This window comes from Oratosquilla oratoria, chromosome 23, assembly GCF_046742065.1.
Source record: "Oratosquilla oratoria isolate Oo_2021 chromosome 23, ASM4674206v1, whole genome shotgun sequence".
NCBI classification, from domain to species: Eukaryota; Metazoa; Arthropoda; class Malacostraca; order Stomatopoda; family Squillidae; genus Oratosquilla; species Oratosquilla oratoria.
In genome coordinates, this window is record NC_134799.1 from 2654012 (window position 1) to 2672156 (window position 18145).

General features: G+C 41.0%; 1 protein-coding gene across 8 annotated transcripts; it reads right to left on the reverse strand.

The window, feature by feature from the left end:
* Nucleotides 1-368: 368 nt before the first annotated feature.
* On the reverse strand, nt 369-17591 carry mRRF1 (mitochondrial ribosome recycling factor 1). 8 transcript variants are annotated; one of them, XM_076206459.1, is made up of 6 exons: nt 17487-17591; nt 16320-16537; nt 12049-12189; nt 11570-11780; nt 7538-7694; nt 369-507 (listed from the first exon to the last, which is right to left on the reverse strand). In XM_076206459.1, exons 1-6 carry the CDS (start codon nt 17516-17518, stop codon nt 424-426), a joined length of 843 nt encoding a protein of 280 aa, XP_076062574.1. In that variant the 5' UTR covers nt 17519-17591; the 3' UTR covers nt 369-423. The 8 variants fall into 8 exon arrangements, with proteins under 8 accessions (XP_076062574.1, XP_076062573.1, XP_076062580.1 ...); XM_076206458.1 differs by having other exon boundaries at nt 12049-12192; XM_076206465.1 differs by having other exon boundaries at nt 12049-12192; nt 16320-16533; nt 17487-17583.
* Between the last annotated feature and the right edge of the window lie 554 nt (nt 17592-18145).

The following is an 18145-nucleotide window of genomic DNA, read 5'->3' on the forward strand; positions in this document are numbered from 1 at the left end:
ACAATCTTCAGGCCCACTCATAGACCTCTCCAGGAAGAATCTTTGGACCATTACACGTATTGCATTAGTGTGAAACTGTTTCTATGTCAATGGCTTATGTCAAGAGGAAAGCAGTTGCCATTTATCAGCTCTCCTTATTTGAAAAGGCAAAGGGAATAGTCTAAGTTGTTGTTCTGGAAGCTTGGGCAGTCTGTCAGCTCCTAAGGGCTGGACCTCCAGAGATGAAGGTGTTGATGGTCTTTAAAGACAGGCAGCTGAGAGAGGATTCTCTCTGATGTCTGTCATGGAGGATGACCACCCACAGGTGCCCATCATAGGTCCCTACACATGAAACAATATTCTGACAAGCATGAAAATATAAAAACAAGTTTCTCGATTACAAATTTATTATTCATCTACAGGACATATGAACATTCATCCCAATCAATTGGGGTTCAGGAGTTCCTTTTGCTTGGCATTCATTAACTTCTCTGCTTCGGCTACGTGTTCATCCGCTAGCTCACGAATCTGCATCGCCAAAAGAAAGTTTGTCAATCTTCCATGCTATATTAAGGTTATATCACAACCTAATTCTGCTGATCTTGTTAGGACTATCTTGATCAACCCCTTTGTTTTGCTGATGCCCTTTAATGATTTTATTCTTGCTCTAAAAGGGGCATTGGGAAAGAGGGGAATGTCTGTTGAGGAAGGACGAGAGAAGACAGAAGATAGGGGTGAATGGTTGTGCATGGATGATGCTGTGATACATGAGGGGGAGTGGGTGGGGGATGCAGCCCAAAGGGATTTCTCCCTGTCTTCTTTTCTGCATGAGGGGATGGAGAGGGGGGATTACCAATTTAATGAAGCAGCCTTGCTGTGGATGTGCTGCGTCTTGAGACACTGCTTCTGACCCAGGGCAGTGGACAAGATGCAGGGATGACCCGTCATCCAGGAGATGCCAAGATAAGAGGGAGGGAAGAGGGTAGAGAGGAGTGGAGTATGTAGGGGATGGAATGGGTGGGAGTAGTTTCTATGCCTTTGTATTTTGGCTACCCCACCGTGTAAGGGGGAAAAAAGCCTTTGGTATATGTATGTTTTGCTGATGCCCTTTAATGATTTTATTCTTGCTCATACCAAATACAGTTAGTCAACTGCAGGGAAACCTCCTCCATGCTGAAGGGGGGAGGGCTTTGATGAAACTTTTTCAAATTTCCATTCTAACACTAAACTATTCTATTTAAACTAGGAAAAAGGCCCCTTGTTAATGAGGTTAAATTGCAAATTCAATATTCACTTACTGGTAACATATTAAGTGCATATCAAGCTGGAAATCCGCAATTATCAATTCATAGTATAAGCTTCAACTCAAATGATTTTTGAATCACACAAGCAAATCAGAAATATTAGTTCTTGAATACTCTACAATTCACTGTACAATAGTACTAAAACAACTGGTCTGATAATACATACATACATATACCAAGGTTTTTTCCCCCTTCCAAGGGAGGTAGCCAAAAAGGGAAAGGCATAAAAACACTCCCACCCATTTCATCCCTTAATACCCTCCACACCCCTCCCACCCTTCCTCTCATCTGAGCACCTTCTGGATGACGGGTCATCCCTGCACCCTGCCCACCGCCCTGGGTCAGAAGCAGTGTCGCAAGACACAGCACATCCACAGCAAGGCCGCTTCATTTAATCGGCGACCCCCCCCTCTCCGTCCCCCTTTGCATATAAGGCGAGGACGGGGAGAAATCCCTTCGGGCTGCGTCAAAATTTACTCACACATACTACCCCACCCCCCACCCCCCCGCCCATTCCTCCTCATGCAGTCATAACATCATCCATATACAACCATTCTCCACTCACCTCTGTCTTCCGTCCTCTCCCTTCCTTCCTCAACAGACATTCCCCTCTTCCCCAAAGCCCCCTTCACCCAATCCATCCACCTCATCCTAGGACGTCCCCTCATGTTCACTCCCTCCACATCTGCCTTCCATACCTCTTTTACTAGTCTTTCTTCACTCATTCTTTCCATGTGTCCAAACCATCCCAATATTCTTTCATCAACCCTATCTCCCAAATCCTTTTCCACCCCTGTTCTCCTCCTCACCTCCTCATTTCTCACTCTATCCAGCCTAGTAACCCCCACCATACTTCTCAGACACCTCATCTCAAACACATTCAAACTCCTTCTCTCTTCTTCACTTATGTTCCACGTTTCTTTGAGACTGAACACCAAAGAATTTTTTTTTGTCACCAATCTTCAAATCCCATAAGCACCCTTACATCCATCTGAAGCTACAGTCCCAAGGAGCTGCCACTTAGTCATAAAACCTCTTGCTATCAACTTAAATGTATTTCCCACACATTTTCACTGGAAACCTAACAAGTAGTGACTCTTCTCCTCCATCTGCCGGTGAATGTTCTCCTCCACATGCTATTACAAACCAGTGATATGGATCAATGGCCGAGAATAATTTTCCTCAAGACCATTTTCAAAAGAGGGGTGAGCCTAAGATTTGTATTGACTCCAACAGTATTTTCTCCACTTTCTCCCTTGAGGAAAGTTGACATCTTGTGACTGTTTCTCTCCTTCTACTTTCAGATGGTGACATAGAAACTGCCCCACACTACAACAACACAGACAACAGTCCAAAGTTTTGTATGTTTAATACAGATTGAACATTTTTAGAAGCTCTGCCAAGGGATTCGAACCCTGACCTGTGCGTACATAATCACGAAGTCGCTAGCGTCTTGACTTCGTGATTATGCATGCACATGTCAGGGTTTGAATCCCTTGGCAGAGCTTCTAAAAATGTTCAGTCCAAAGTTTCTTCCCAGAGAGATTTACAAATTGGCATATGGACCACTACCAGTCAATATGGGGCTGTGGGATTGTAATCGGTGAAAACTGGGGCAACCATTATCGCCACTGTCTTAGCCTCTTGATAGGGGAGTTTGTGATCTTAAACTAAATCATCAATTAACCTAAACACTTTTTTTCTAATCATGGCTGTGAAACTGCATAGAGGGTGATATACCCCAAGCTGGAACAATACAGGAGTTCAAATCTAAATATGATAATTGGAATAAGATATAGATTAAGATTACATAAATTGGAGTCTAAGTATGCTTGAAAATTACAGGTAAATACTTTCCATAGTTACTGATGCATTTCTTTAGTATCTTGCAACTCATGCTTCCTTCTTTCCAGCCATAATGCAATGTGATTCTCTTTCTATCCTCAGACTAACATGTTTTTGTTAATCTATATCTTTAAAATAAATTGACATGGCCTGAGGGCATTTCTCCTCCTCTTCTCATTTTCACTCAAGGGGACAAGGAGGGAGGGTCAAAATGTACATGAACTAATGGGGGCCCTGCTGTGGATGTGTTGTTTATTGCTTCATTGCTTCTGACCCAGGCAGTAGGCAGGGAACATGTGATGACCCTTCATCCATAAGGAGCTAAAACAAAAAGGAAATGATTGATGGCTGAAGTTGGGTTGATACCTTGGGTGACTTCCCCCCTTGTAAGGAGGAAGAAGCATTTTAGTATATATAGATAGACAGTGGCAGGGTTAGAGGAGGGATTAAAGGAGTTTGAAAATGTATGCAATGGAGAAAGTTGAAGGTAAATGTGGGTAAAACTAAGGTGATGAGATGCACAAGGGGAGAGGATGGCAGTGAGTTGGAAGTAAATCTAAAGGAGAGAGGCTTGAGGAAGTGGATAGCTTTAGGTATTTGGGGTTGCATATGACAGGGAATAATGGAGGTGGAGGTAAATTGTAGATTGAGAGAAGCAAGTACCGTATTTTTCGGACCATAAGGCGCTTCGTACCATAAGGCGCACCCGTGATTTGCTATTCCCCGTCCTTACATAAGGTGCACCTGGTATCGTCATCGGATAATCATGCATATGTGAGTGCATTCAGAACTGAACATTTTCGTTGTTGAATGAGAAAAATCGGTTGGGATTTAGCAAAATTACAAAAATAAATTATATATATTTTTTTTATTTTGGTCAGTGAAATCAGACCACCACCATGGACGGTCTGCCCTGCCAATACCACTAAAAAACAACGTAAACATGTTACGGGAATTGTGGGGAATAAAACCAACATTAGCAGTTTTATTCCCGGAATTCTCTATTCACTTAAAAACACAAGTTTACAAATGAAGGTAATTTTTAGTTTCGACCATGGGCGCAATATAGCAATAGAAAATTAATTATTAATTTTTTGTAAATTATAATGTATCAACGTAATATGCAATTTTGTGAGCGCAAAAAAAAAGGTGCAAAAACTGATTTTGTAAGTAACGAAGTCGTGTCGGACGAATGGTACGCCATGTTTGTTATGATAGATGCTGACGTCGAAGAAATGAAAGGGTGATAAATTCGTCTAACCTAACCTAACCTGTGTTTAATAAATCATTACCTGCAAATTAAATGTCATCCGGCTCGTCCTCGTTGTCGTCGTCGTGAGAGACGTTAGCGTCCCGATCCTATGCTACCGACTTCGTTCATTAGCATATTTGCTTGTAGCAAGGTATTTTTTATTTTCATTTCCGCCCACAAAATTGCATATTACGTTGATGCATTTAATTTACAAAATTAATAATTAATTTTATATTGCCATATTGCGCCCATGGTCAAAACTAAAAACTAAATGACTACAGTCTGAGTGGAGCGAGACTAGACCAATGCAAAATGGCTGTCTGTGTTGTGGACGCTATCATATCATAGCCATGATAGCGTGAATGAATGCGGTGGCATGGACTCGAAAACTGTCGAAGTTTTCGCAATTTTCTTGTCAAGATACATGCATCTTGGTTATAACTTGGTTGTAACTTTTGCTGGGCCTATGCACCGTCGCCGTCGGCAGGCTAGCTACGAAACGTGTCAAAATAATTTGTCACTGTCCGAGGCATTTTTTTGCACTGAAGCTACACATAAGGCGCACGATCCGATTTTGGCCGATTTTAAGGATTTTGCCCGCGCCTTATGGTCCGAAAAATACGGTAAATGCCATGGGGGATTATAAAGTGTTATAAGAAATAGGCAACTGGGAATGGATGCAAAGAGGGGATTGTATAAAGGAGTGATTGTGCTGATGGCATTGTATGGGTCAGACTTGGAATTTAAAAGAAGTTAAGAGGAAAAGTTTAAATGTGTTTGAGATAATATGTCTGAGAAGTATGGTAGGGGTTACTTGGTTGGATAGAGTGAGAAATGAGGTGAGGAGGAGAGTGGGAGTGGAAAATGAGATAGCAGGTAGGGCTGATGAAAGACTACTGGGATGGTTTGGACAGATGGTAAGAATGAAAGATGAAAGATTAGTAAAAGAGGTGTGGAAGGAAGAGATGGAGGGAGTGAACTTGGCCTTGGCGGGATTACTTAGGATGAAATGGATGGATGGTGTGAAGGGGGTGTTGAGCAAAAGGTGAATGTCTGTTGAGGAGGGAAGAAAGAAGGCAAGAGATAGGGATGAGTGGAAAATGACTGTGTATAGATGATATTGTTATGCAAGGATGGGAGGGATGCAGGATGGGGGGGGGGGAGATTATGGGGTGTTTATGTGTGAATGATTTTTTTGACACAGCCTAAAGAGATTTCTCCCCATCTTCTCTTTTTCTGCATGAGGGGGCAGGGTGGGGGGGGGGGGTAATTGATTAAGTGAAGCAGCCTTGCTGTGGATGTATTATGTTTTGCTGCATTGCATTTGACCTAGGGCAGTTGGCAGATGCAGGGATGACCTGTCTTCCACGAGGAGCTGAGATAGGAAGGGTGGAAACGATGGTGGAGGGAAGTGAAATGGGTGGGAATAGGTATTGAATTGAATTGAATTTTATTCGGATACAATCATACATACAATAAGTACAATACATACAAGACTCAATATTATACACAGTATATATAATTGTACATCCGAGGATGGCACAGAAAGTCAAAAGACTTATTTCCACTGTGGTCCTCATATTACAATTAGGAAAGGATTATCATAGAAAAGCTAGGTTATACGAAGTGTAAATTAGGATTATAAGAAGTGTAAATTAAACATATAAACTATTTTCTTCAGAGAGAACAGTGTCTAAAAGATAACATTTAACTGATTTTTTAAAACTACTTTTAGATACAATTGATTGAATGTTTGTCGGTAAAGAGTTCCAAGCAATAGCACCAGTGTATTTGAAAGTACTTTTCCCTAACGAACTATTAAACCTAGGTACAATGACAGATGACCTACTAGAACGAGTTCTTAGGGAACGAGCATTTCTGACAAGTGTGAACGTATCTGACAAATAACTGGGACAAGAGTCGTTCACAATTTGGTGAACATGATTAAGCTTTAACTGAGCAACACGTTTCTCAACAGGTAACCAATTTAACAGTTTAAAATGCGTATAATCTAGACGAGTACGTGGATGAATTTTCAAAACGGTCCTGATTAGTTTGTTTTGACATATTTGAAGATTACTCTTAGATTTTTTAGATAGGTTGCTATACCAGGAAGAACAAGCATAGTCAATATGACACTGAACCAGGGCTGAAGCTAGTAACTTCATTGTCTCTACATCTAGGTATTTTTGTATTCTTGCCAAAAAAAATTGTTCTGGAGCTGACCCTTTTAATTATTTTTTGTGCCATAACTTCTCCCGACACATTTTGATCAATTTCTGTTCCAAGATATTTGACAACAGACCTAGGTTGAATACTTGTATCTCTGACTTGGCTACCTCCCTTATATGGGGGAAAAAGCTCTTGATAAAGATACATACATACATACATACATATATCAAAGGCTTTTTCCCCCTAACATGGGGGGTAGCCACAAAGAAAAAAGGCATAGAAACCACTCCCACCCATTCCATTTCCTATATATTCCACTCCCCTCCACCCTCCTCCCTCCCTCTTATCTTGGCACCTCCTGAATCCCTGCATCCTGTCCACTGCCCTGGGTCAGAAGCAGTGTCGCAAGACACAGCACATCCACAGCAAGGCCGCTTCATAAATTTGGCGACCCACCCCCTCTCCGTCCCCTCATGCAGAAAAGGAGAAGACGGGGAGAAATCCCTTCGGGCTGCATCAAATTTTTCTCATACATACTTCCTCACCCCCCATCCCCCACCCACTCTCCCTCATGCATCATAGCATCATCTATACACAACCCCTCTCCATTCACCCCTATCTTCTGTCCTCTCCCATCCTTCCTCCACAGAGTGCGTTTCCCTGTCACAATGCAACTCATCAGGCTAGCTTTTTATATCTATATTCTATAATGTGAGAGTTATATGTTCAGCAGTTGCAGCTATACATAATTCTTTCTTTCAAGGTTGGAGTCAGTTGTTACATTTTTATTAACTCTTCTCAAAATTCTTTTAAATTAACATCTAAAACCCTATTATTGGTGAATGTAGATTAATATATTAGGCTATAAGGCTGTTAAAAATCCTCAAAACATGCATACCATCAACATGAATACAAAAATAAAATATATATCAGTCAATTCTTTGTTCCCAAATAACCTTACTACATGAGTAACAATATGCCTTACCTTGAGTTGTGCCTGAAACACTAAGTCCTCAGATAACTCTGTGTGATTCTTGGATTTCTTTATATATTTATTACTAACATCTCTGAGGCGATCCTTACATTTTTGGAACATAGTCTTGGCATTTCGTGCTAACCCTTCTCGGTGCTCCCTCGTAATTCTATCAGAAAACGAGAAGTCCATGTTAGAAAAACTTCCATCACATTTACATTTCACATGTATATAACAGACCGCCATTACCTCAATCCAAAACTTGAGCCTCTTTGTCTTTGACCAGGTCCAAGACCAATGATACCCAACTTAACTATTTTTTTCTTATTTTTTTCCACCCCTATACAAGGAGAGTACATCTCCTTGCCTCTCTCCACATAGGATACATCCATATATATACTAAGAGCTTTTTCCCCCTTATAAGGGAAGTAGCCAAAGTTACAGCAACATGCCTACTCCCACCTAATTCCCTCCCCTTCACCACCCTTTACCCCCTCTCATCTTAGCTCCTCATGGATGGTCATCCCTGTATCCCGCCCACTGCCCTGGGTCTGAACCTATGTAGCAAGACACAGTATATCCAGAGCAAGCCTGTTTCACTTAATCAGTGACCCCCCTCTCCATCTCCTCATGCAGAAAAAGAAAACAAAGGGAGAAATCCCTTCGGGCTGCATCAAATTATCCTTCACACATAAGCACCCCCTACCCCTCACCATCCTCCACTCCTCCCTTCCTTGTATAACAGAATTATCTATACACAGTCACTCTCCACACATCCCTATCTCCTGTCTTTTCCTTTCTTTGCTCAGCAGACATTCCCCTTTTTCTCATAATCCCCTTCACTCCGTCCATCCATCTAATCCTCAGTTGTCCCCTCACATTCACTCCCCCCACCTCCACCTTCCACACCTTTCTTTTACTAATATTTCATCACTCGTTCTTTCAATGTGTCCAAATCACCCAAATAATCTTTCATCAGCCCTATCTGCCATCTCCTTTTCCACTCATGCTCTCCTCCTCATTTCTCACTCTATCCAACCTAGTAACCCCTACCATACTTCTCAGACATTTCATCTCAAACACATTTAAACTTTTCCTCTCCGTTTCTCTTAAATTACAAGTCTCTGCCCCATACAATGCCGTTGGCACAATCACCTCTTTGCATCCATTCCCAAATGTCTATTCATCATAACAGTTTTTAATCCCCCAAGGCATTTACTTGCTTCTCTCAATCTACAATTTACCTCCACCTCTACTCTTCCTTTTCCAGCCACATTTGACTCCAAATACCTAAAGCTATCCATTTACTCTAGCCTTTCTCCTTTTAGATTTACTTCCAACTCACTGTCATCCCCTACCCTTGTACATCTCATCACCTTACTTTTACCCATATTTACCTTCAACTTTCTCCTATCACTAACTCCCTTAATCCTTCCTCTGATCCTGCCACAAATCCAGTGTCTGCAGCAAACAACAACTGGCTCACCTCCCACTTTTCTCCACTTTCTTTAACCATCTCCAGTTTCCTGCCCATTACCCTTGTCTATACCTCTCACATCACCCCATCCATGTATAAATTGAACAACCACATCAACATGACAAATCCTTGATGCAGTCTTATCTTTACCTCAAACCACTCACTCTTTCCATTTCTTATTCTAATACAGACTCTACTTCTGTCGTAAAAACTCTCAACTGCCCTTAACAGCTTTCCTTCAGTCCTATATATCTGCAAAAGAACCCACAGTACCTTTCTGTCTACCCTGCCATAAGCCTTTTCCAAATCCATAAGGGCCCAAAAACACATCCTTACTTTTTCCTAAACCATTCTCACATATCTGCCTTGCCACAAAAATTTCATCCATGCAACCCCTACCTTTCATAAACCCACACTCTTCCTCACCAATTACTCCCTCTGTTCCTCTCTTAATCCTCATTAAAACCTTCCCATAAGCCTTCCTAATTTCACTCAACAAAATTATCCTTCTGAAAATACTACACTCACACTTGTCCCCTTTTCCCTTGTGAAGCAGAACTATACAGGCACTTCTCCAGTCCTCTGGCACTCTACCCTCCCATAGACACACATTAAACAACCTCACCAACCATTCCACTATTACTGTATCTCACTTTTCAGATACTCTGCATGACACCCATCTAACCCAGGTGCCTTACCTGTTCTCATCATTCTCTGAGCTACTTGCACCTTATCTTTTCTTATTTCTCCTTCATTTTCCTCTCCCATTGCTGTCATTTTCTTAGTGCCTCCCACCAATCCCTCCCTATCCTTCTCCACATTCAACAGCTCTCTAAAGTAATCCACCCATATTCCCCTTTCCACCTTTTCCATTAAAATCTGTCCATGTGTGCCTTTCACCTTTTCCTCTTTACTTGACTCACCTCCCTTTCTTCTCTTGATCTCCTTCCAATACATCTTATGACTTTCAATATTTTGTCATAGTCCTCCACCATTTTACATCTGCTCTCCTTTTTGCCTCCTTTATCTTTCGTTTTGTTTCTTTTTTTTTTTTGCCTACATCTCATACTTTTCTCTCATCCTACTTTGGACCCAGTCCATGAATGCTCACTTCTTCTCTTCTACTACCTTCTTCACTTCATCATCCCACCACTCACTGCCCTTCCTTCTATTCCCTCCCATCCTCCTTGTCCTACATACTTATCTCTGCACACCTTGTCACTTTCTGCTTGAAACACCTCTATTCCTCTTCTACACCTACTTCCTGTCTATCCTTCACCACCCTCCACACTTCTCTCATCTTCTTGTACTTCTGCTCCTTTTCCTTCTCATTTAAACACTTTACTCTAAACACCTCTCTGCCTTCCACCCTTTTCCTCTTTCTCCACCTATCCTCCACTTTCAACTTACGTTCCACCAAAAAATTATCTAACATTCCCCAACTCTCTCCCCTAAGAACATGGACATCCAGAACTCTTCCTACTCTCTTCCTGGATACCACTATATAGACCAAAAGGTCCTTTCCCCCTTATAATAGGGGTGGCACAGTTAAAGCATATACCCACTCTTCACAGATTGCTTAAATTTCATGCAGTGGGAGAACGTTGTTCACTTTTAATTATAACTATCCCTCCTTACTAATGACTTCTTTAAATTTCTTCTTTATAAAATCTAATGAATCCGTGTTTTTGGTATGATATTGTTCCCAAAAACAGTAGCACTGGTCTATGTACCAAGGGGAATGTCTGTTGAGGAAGGTAGAAAACAGAAGATAGGGGTGAATGGAGAATGGTTGTGTATGGCTGATGCTGTGATGCATGGAAGGGGGTGGGTAGGTGGGGGCAGGTAGGTGCCGAGGGAAAACATATGAATGGAATTTTGACGCAGCCCAAAGGGATTTCTCCCCATATTCTCTTTTTCTGCATGAGGGGATGGAGAGGGGGGCACTGATTAAATGAAGTGGACTTGCTGTGGATATGCTGTGTCTTCCCAGGGTAGTGGGCGAGATGCAGGGATAACCCATCATCCAGGAGAAGCCACGAAAAGAGGGAGGGAGGGAAAGGTGGTGAATGGGAGTGGAATATGTGGGGATTAAATGGGTGGGAGCAGATTTATGCCTTTGACTTTGGGTACCTCCCTTGTAAGGGGGAAAAGCTGTTGGTATATACATATTAACAAGTTCTTCCTCCCAAGGCTATTGAACACCAGTAATCAATCAATAAGCTACCATAGATATCTCTTCCAAGAGATCCACGGCTCCCAAGCAACAATAACACCCACCGGAGTGCCTCCCAAGTCACTCAAGAAAGATACAATGTTGTTGTATGGGTTAGGCTATATGAACCGAATGCCAATCCTTTTCTGTGGTACTTTTTCAATGCTGGGTGGTAATACCGGACAAGAAAAATATTTCATTAAAATGCTATACATAAGACAACTATCAATACACAAACCTATTGCCAACACTTAAACAAGTTACTTCGTAGTTCATGAGCCTAGGAACAAAAAGGATATACTACAACCAACACAAAAAATTATCATAGTTTCTCCTAAAGTCTTCATCTTACTTTGGTAAAGGCACATAAATTGTTGTTCCTTCTTGCTGTGGATTGAGATTCATCCCAGAGTCCTGAATGGCCTTTACAATTGACGGTGCTGCTTGTGGGAAGGCAACTGCACTGATAATAAGCATCTTCGGAGATTTCCTGGAGACTTGGGCCACTTCTTGAAGAGGATACTCATCCCCTTCCAACTCAACCATGATGGATTCAATAGCACCTGCAGGAAAGAGATGTCCCTGTTTACTTGTATTCATCTGTAAAGTATCTCCCATATGAAACAAAGATTAAAGATTAAAGTTCCCATTCAAAATTATGTTTAAATTCAATTTCCTTTTCATGAACTTGAGTGAGGTAAGTATAATACCTTCTTCCAACTCTTCTTTCCCACCTAAATGGCTCCCATTCTTGTCTAATATGCTCAATGTAAGGGTGAAATGACTAGGCAACTACATTGTTGACTTACAAAAGTTGACATTGGGTTGTACCTGCTGAGGACCTAAGGGAGAGGTGTTTGATATAATCTTGCTTAAGTTGAGTCACTGCATTAGCCATGTCTTCATGCATCTGTTCAACATCGATCATTTCATTCATTTCTTCATCTGATATATGGCTCTTTGATTTTCTATCTGCTAACAAAGTATAAAATTGGTAATAATGTTATAAAATATCTACTAGTTCTATAGACTGTAACATTTTGTAATGTATGTAGCTATCTTCCTTTTGTAAAAAGGAACTTTAAAATTTCTTCACATACATATCCCACAAGGCTTTTTCCCCTTTATAAGGGTGAAAGGGTGGTGACCTGGACATACATCCACCCTCACCTATCCTATTTGTAGTCCCTTTTATCTCAGGCCACAGTTACATATCTCCCAAAATATCATCCTCACCACCTTATTGTCGATGAAAGGTAATCACTGTCCCCATGCCTTTCTCTCTTCTTTCCGACTACTATCACCATCACCTTTTCCTCCACCATTTGTTGCCGCTTCTGCTTCCCCCATCTTCCTCATCCCACTTTGTATCTTCATGTGACAGTGGCACAAGATTGTCCACACAGATAGAAATGCTAAACAAACCTAGCCTTCATCGTAAGTATCCTGTGTTCTCATCCCTCAATTTCTTTGTTACTGAATGGGTGTCATGATAATTAACCACTTCAGTATGAGTCAAATTCTCGCACAAAGCATCGGCTGCCAAATGAACAATGCATCACACTATTCACTACTGTATTACTCATTCTCTTTTACTCTGAGTAATAATAAACTGTGACAGAAGAAAGCTAAAGATAAATGTGGGTAAAAGTAAGGTGATGAGATGTACAAGGGGTGGAAGTGGCAGTAGACTGGAAGTGAGCATTAACCCCTTCCATACGGTGCTGCACACGTAGGCGTCATGGGGAGCGAGTGTATTCGCGAGGCTGCCATATCGGCGTCTTGATTATATTTATTGTAGTCGCCCCTCCATAATGACATTCTTTCTAATTCTTTTGTAATCGCATTTTCTATGGTTATCAAAATTCACGGGTGAAGAGAGAACGTTCGATATAAGCGGTGACTATATTTTATGATGCGAGTATTATTACGACACGTCGTACGGCTGGCATTGGCTGCTGCCACCGAGATCTAAGTCCATGACGCCTACGTGTGCGGCACCGTATGGAAGGGGTTAAGGGAGAGCGACTGGAGGAAGTGGATAGTTTTAGATACTTGGGTGCAAATGTGGCAGGGAAAGGTGGAGTGAAGGTGGAGGTAGAATGTAGATTGAGAGAAGAGAGTAAATGCCTTGGTGGATTAAAGAGTGTAATGAGGAATAGACATTAGGGAATGGATGCTAAGAGGAGACTATATGAAGGAGTGATTGCGCCAACAGCACTGTATGGGGCAGAAACATGGAACATAAGAGAAGAAGAGAGAAGGAGTTTGAATGTGTTTGAGATGAGGTGTCTGAGATGTATGATGGGGGTTACTAGGCTAGATAGAGTGAGAAATGAGGTGAGGAGGAGAACAGGGGTGGAAAGGGAGTTGGGAGATAGGGTTGATGAAAGAGTATTAGGATGGTTTGGACACATGAAAAGAATGAGTGAAGAAAGACTAGTAAAAGAGGTATGGAAGGCAGATGTGGAGGGAGTGAACATGAAGGGACATCCTAGGATGAGGTGGATGGATGGGGTGAAGGGGGCTTTCGGGAAGAGAGGAATGTCTGCTGAGGAAGTACGGGAGAGGACAGAAGACAGGGATGAATGGAGAATGGTTGTATATGGATGATGTTGTGATGCATGAGGTGGAATGGGCGGGGGGATGGGGGTGAGGTAGTATGTGTGAGCAAAATTTGATGCAGCCCGAAGGGATTTCTCCCCGTCTTCTCCTTTTCTGCATGGAGGGACGGAGAGGGGGGGTCGCTGATTTAATGAAGCGGCCTTGCTGTGGATGTGCTGTGTCTTGCAACACTGCTTCTGACCCAGGGCAGTGGACAAGGTGCAGGGATGACCCGTCATCCAGGAGGTGCTAAGATAAGAGGGAGGGTGGAAGGGTGTGGAGTGTATTCAGGGATGGAATGGGTGGAAATGATTTTATGCCTTTTCCTTTTTGGCTACCTCCCTTGTAAGGGGGAAAAAGCCTTGGTATATGTAATAATAAACAGAAAACGTGATCAAACTTGTTCACAGAATCTGGGGGTAACTCATCTTGTTGAAGTGGTTAATAGCCTGGTGACAGCTAGAATAAAAGCATAAATACTGGTACTACCTGGTATGATAGTCTAAATGAAATAGGTCAGACCCTATCACAAAATGAGTGCCAATGGAATGAATATAATAGTCTGTAAACTGCTAGAATACTGTCTGATAAGAGATTAATTGGAATGTTTTTAGCCCTTTTCTTACTTTGGTACCACATGATTGTATAACATAGCATAGCAGCAGCTAGAATTCTTATGTAAATAGGGATATATCAATTACCTTTCCCCTCCTATGTAAATAGACAATTCCCCAGTCCCCTCACTCCACTCCTTTTAGTTGCCTCTTCTGGCCTGCACAGGAACATAGTGACATCATTATACCCCCTCACCACAGAATCATATCAAATGGGTGTCCCAAGAGTGGTACATGAAAGATTTATGAACAATAGAAACTTTATGAACAGTAGTACTGCATCTTGCTGTACTGCTTCTGACCTAGGAAGACTGGGGTGACCCTTCATGTACAAAGATCTAAGATGAGAGGGAGGAAAGGTAGTGGAATGTACTGGAGAGTGTGTGTTTTGACTTGGCTACCTCCCTTATAAGAGAGAAAAATCCTTGAGGGGATGGAGAGCGGAGGGGGGGGTCTCAGATTTAATGAAGCGGCCTTGCTGTGGATGTGCTGTGTCTTGCGACACTGCTTCTGACAGAGGGCAGTGGACAAGATGCAGGGATGACCCGTCATCCAGGAGGTGCCACAATAAGAGGGAGGGTAGAGGGTGGAGTGGAGTGTGATAGGGATGGAATAGGTAGGAGTGGTCTTTATGCCTTTGTTTTTTTGGCTACCTCCCTTATAAGGGGGAAAAAAGCCTTTGGTATATGTATGTATAGTATATGTACAGACGCTCCTCTACTTACGTTCATTCGTTTTATGTTTTTACGATTTTACGTTTGAACTGACTGTAAAAAAAAAAATTGTAAAAAAAATTTTTTTGAGTGAATTTTTTTGTTTTGCGCGCTCTCCGTAGTTCAAACGATACTTGCGCATGACGCTGCGTCCATTGTTTACATTGCACAAACGACAAACTGAACATGCCTTGCCTCCTCCTCCACCATCTCAATTTATGTTGCTTGAATTTAATTTATTTGAAATTAATGTTATTATTTTACAATGTTATGTGTATAATTAATGATTTAGGGGTGTTTTATAAAATACGGTAATAGAATTTACGGATGTATAGCACAGTAACAACTTACGTTCATTTTCAACTTACGTTCGGCCGTTTGGAACGTAACTAAAACGTAAGTTGAGGAGTGTCTGTATGTAGATAGAAACAAGAGATAGTACAGGTATAAAAGGGGCTCTACATTCTTCTACCAGTCTTAAACATCAAAGAATGAAGCATGACTAGTCTATAAAGATGTCCTATGCAGACATTCCAACACAGAGGTGAAAATACCATTACATATATCCCAAGTTATAACAACCTAACTGTCCCAAGCTTACTATGTAAACATGCTAATCCATTTTAACAAAACTATTGAATGGGTGAAGAAAGACTAGTAAGAGGTGTGGAAGGCAGATATGGAGGCAGTGATCATGAGGGGGTGACCTTGGAAGAGATGGATGGATGGGGTAAAAGGGGCTTTGGGGAAAAGGGGATTGTCTGTTGAGGCAGGACAGGAGAGGACAGAAGACAGGGGTGAATGGAGAATGGTTGTATATGGATGATGTTGTGATGCATGAGGTGGAATGGATGGGTGGGTGAGGGAGTAAAATTTGATGCAGCCCGAAGCAATTTCTCCCCGTTTTTTCTGCATGAGGGGACGGAGAGGGGGGGGGGTTGCCAATATAATGAAGTGGTCTTGCTGTGTATGTGCTGTGTCTTGCAAGACTGCTTCTGACCCAGGGCAGTGGACAAGATGCAGGGATGACCAGGAGGTGCCAAGATAAGAGGGAGGGAAGTGGAGTGTGATAGGGATGGAATGGGTGAGAGTGGTTTTTATGCCTTTGTGTTTTGGCTACCTCCCTTATAAGTGAAAAAAGCCTTTGGTATATATATGTATGTATGCTTACCTTTTCCTTTTTTATCCTTGCCCTTTGCATAACATCGCACCTGAGTGCCATTCATAAGCACACTAAACTCCGAGCTATACATTAACGGCACGTTAAGTGTTGACCTCTTCTGTAAACCTCTGGATGAAGTGCAAAGCTGGATGGATGGACTGATGTTCCGGATATTGGACAACTCATTTTTGGTATAGACTGACAGGCTTCTTTTCCACAGATTCTGTCTGACAAAATATTTAATTAAAAAAATCAAAAATATTAAAATCCATACAAATGTAATATGAACCAACACTACATTCTCAAAAAAAAAACTAGCAGTATAAATTTCAGGCCTATGTGTGAAATCCAGTCTGTAGATAATTTTGAACAAGGTACAGTAATTTGGGGTCTGAAATTTTGGTCTTTTGGTTTGATTATCTTAAACTTTATGACAGTTTTGGTGTGTGAGCAAATAAATACCAGGTATAATAATAATACATCCTAGTATCATACTGTGGTATGTGGGCACAAAAAATACTAGTTTCACCCAAGTTGGACTTCTGATGAAATTCTATTGTAACAACACACCAATGGTTTACTTATATGTTATCATAGTTACAATAGTGCCCCAGTACTTAGTATTTATTTGCACATTTGCATGTGGCATGATTAAGCTGCAGTTTTCTGTGCCCAACATAGTTCCCAAAACCTTCCCAATCCCAATTTTTTCATTTGTCAAACCAACCCCAATACACTTTTAGATCTATTGACAGGCTATCCTTCACTCGAATTGAATATCGGCCGTGTATTTTACTTTTATATTTTAGATTTTACTTTCCTAATGTACATATTTTCCCACTCAAAAATATAATAAAAAAAAAGTACCGGATCTCAAATGTATTACTATTAGGATAATTACCTACACTATGACGAAGTGCTCTCCCTAACTCTGTCTAAGACCAAATAATACACATCATAATATTATGAGTGATTCCGAATTTAATCCTGATGGATATAAGCAACATGACAAGATATGAAAAAAATAAAACCTGGCCCTGATCCGTACTAGTCTAGTACGGATCTAACCACAGCCACAGGGCAATAAACATCAACACAAAAATAAAGTATGACGTTCCAATACAAATAAATTTGCTTATTAATATTCAAACAAATATTCTAGATATAATGGCTCACATGTTCCTCCAGTAAAGTGGAGTAACTTGCATTATAATGGTAACTTTAAACAACAGTTTTCCAACTTCAGACTTCTGTTCGATTGAGTCGGCTACAGTTTGGTATATAAACATTATCATCTTTAAATTCGTACAAGGTAAAAAATAAAGCCTTTTATTTAATAATTTAACTTATGTTTTGTGCTAGAATATTTTCAATTTATGAATGTAAGTATCTGTTAACATTTGCGTACATATGTATAAAAATCTATAAATGTGTACATACGGCTGAAAGTGCGCTCCTTTTAAATTTTAAAAGAAAAATGATACGTGTTTTTATAACCTACAAACTGTTACCATATGTGTAAGAAAAAAGAATGCTCAGCGGGTATCCAGTCATGTGGTAAAGAATTTAACTCGACATGTATTTCAGATACGATACAGCTACTTGTCCATTGCTATTACCAAAGGGGAGAATTTTGCCAATCGTTTACTATCAAAAGTTTTACCCGGTTCTCTCTGATCACCTACTAGTACATTCTTAATTACATTTGTGGGCGAAACTAGTCTGTAGTTGGGCCTGTTATATAACAGGTCAACCATGAAAATCAGAATATGATAGATTCCATTTTTATCAGAAAAAATGGAACTTGGTGAACGAAATCAACGACCAGATCAGAC

Coding starts and splice junctions, on each gene's coding strand:
- mRRF1 (XM_076206458.1), bottom strand. CDS start 17,518: ATGCAAGTTACTCCACTTTACTGGAGGAACAT. Junction 16,538..17,486: donor CCACTTTACTGGAGGAACAT/GTGAGCCATTAT, acceptor ATATTTTGTCAG/ACAGAATCTGTGGAAAAGAA. Junction 12,193..16,319: donor CAAGGATAAAAAAGGAAAAG/GTAAGCATACAT, acceptor ATACTTTGTTAG/CAGATAGAAAATCAAAGAGC.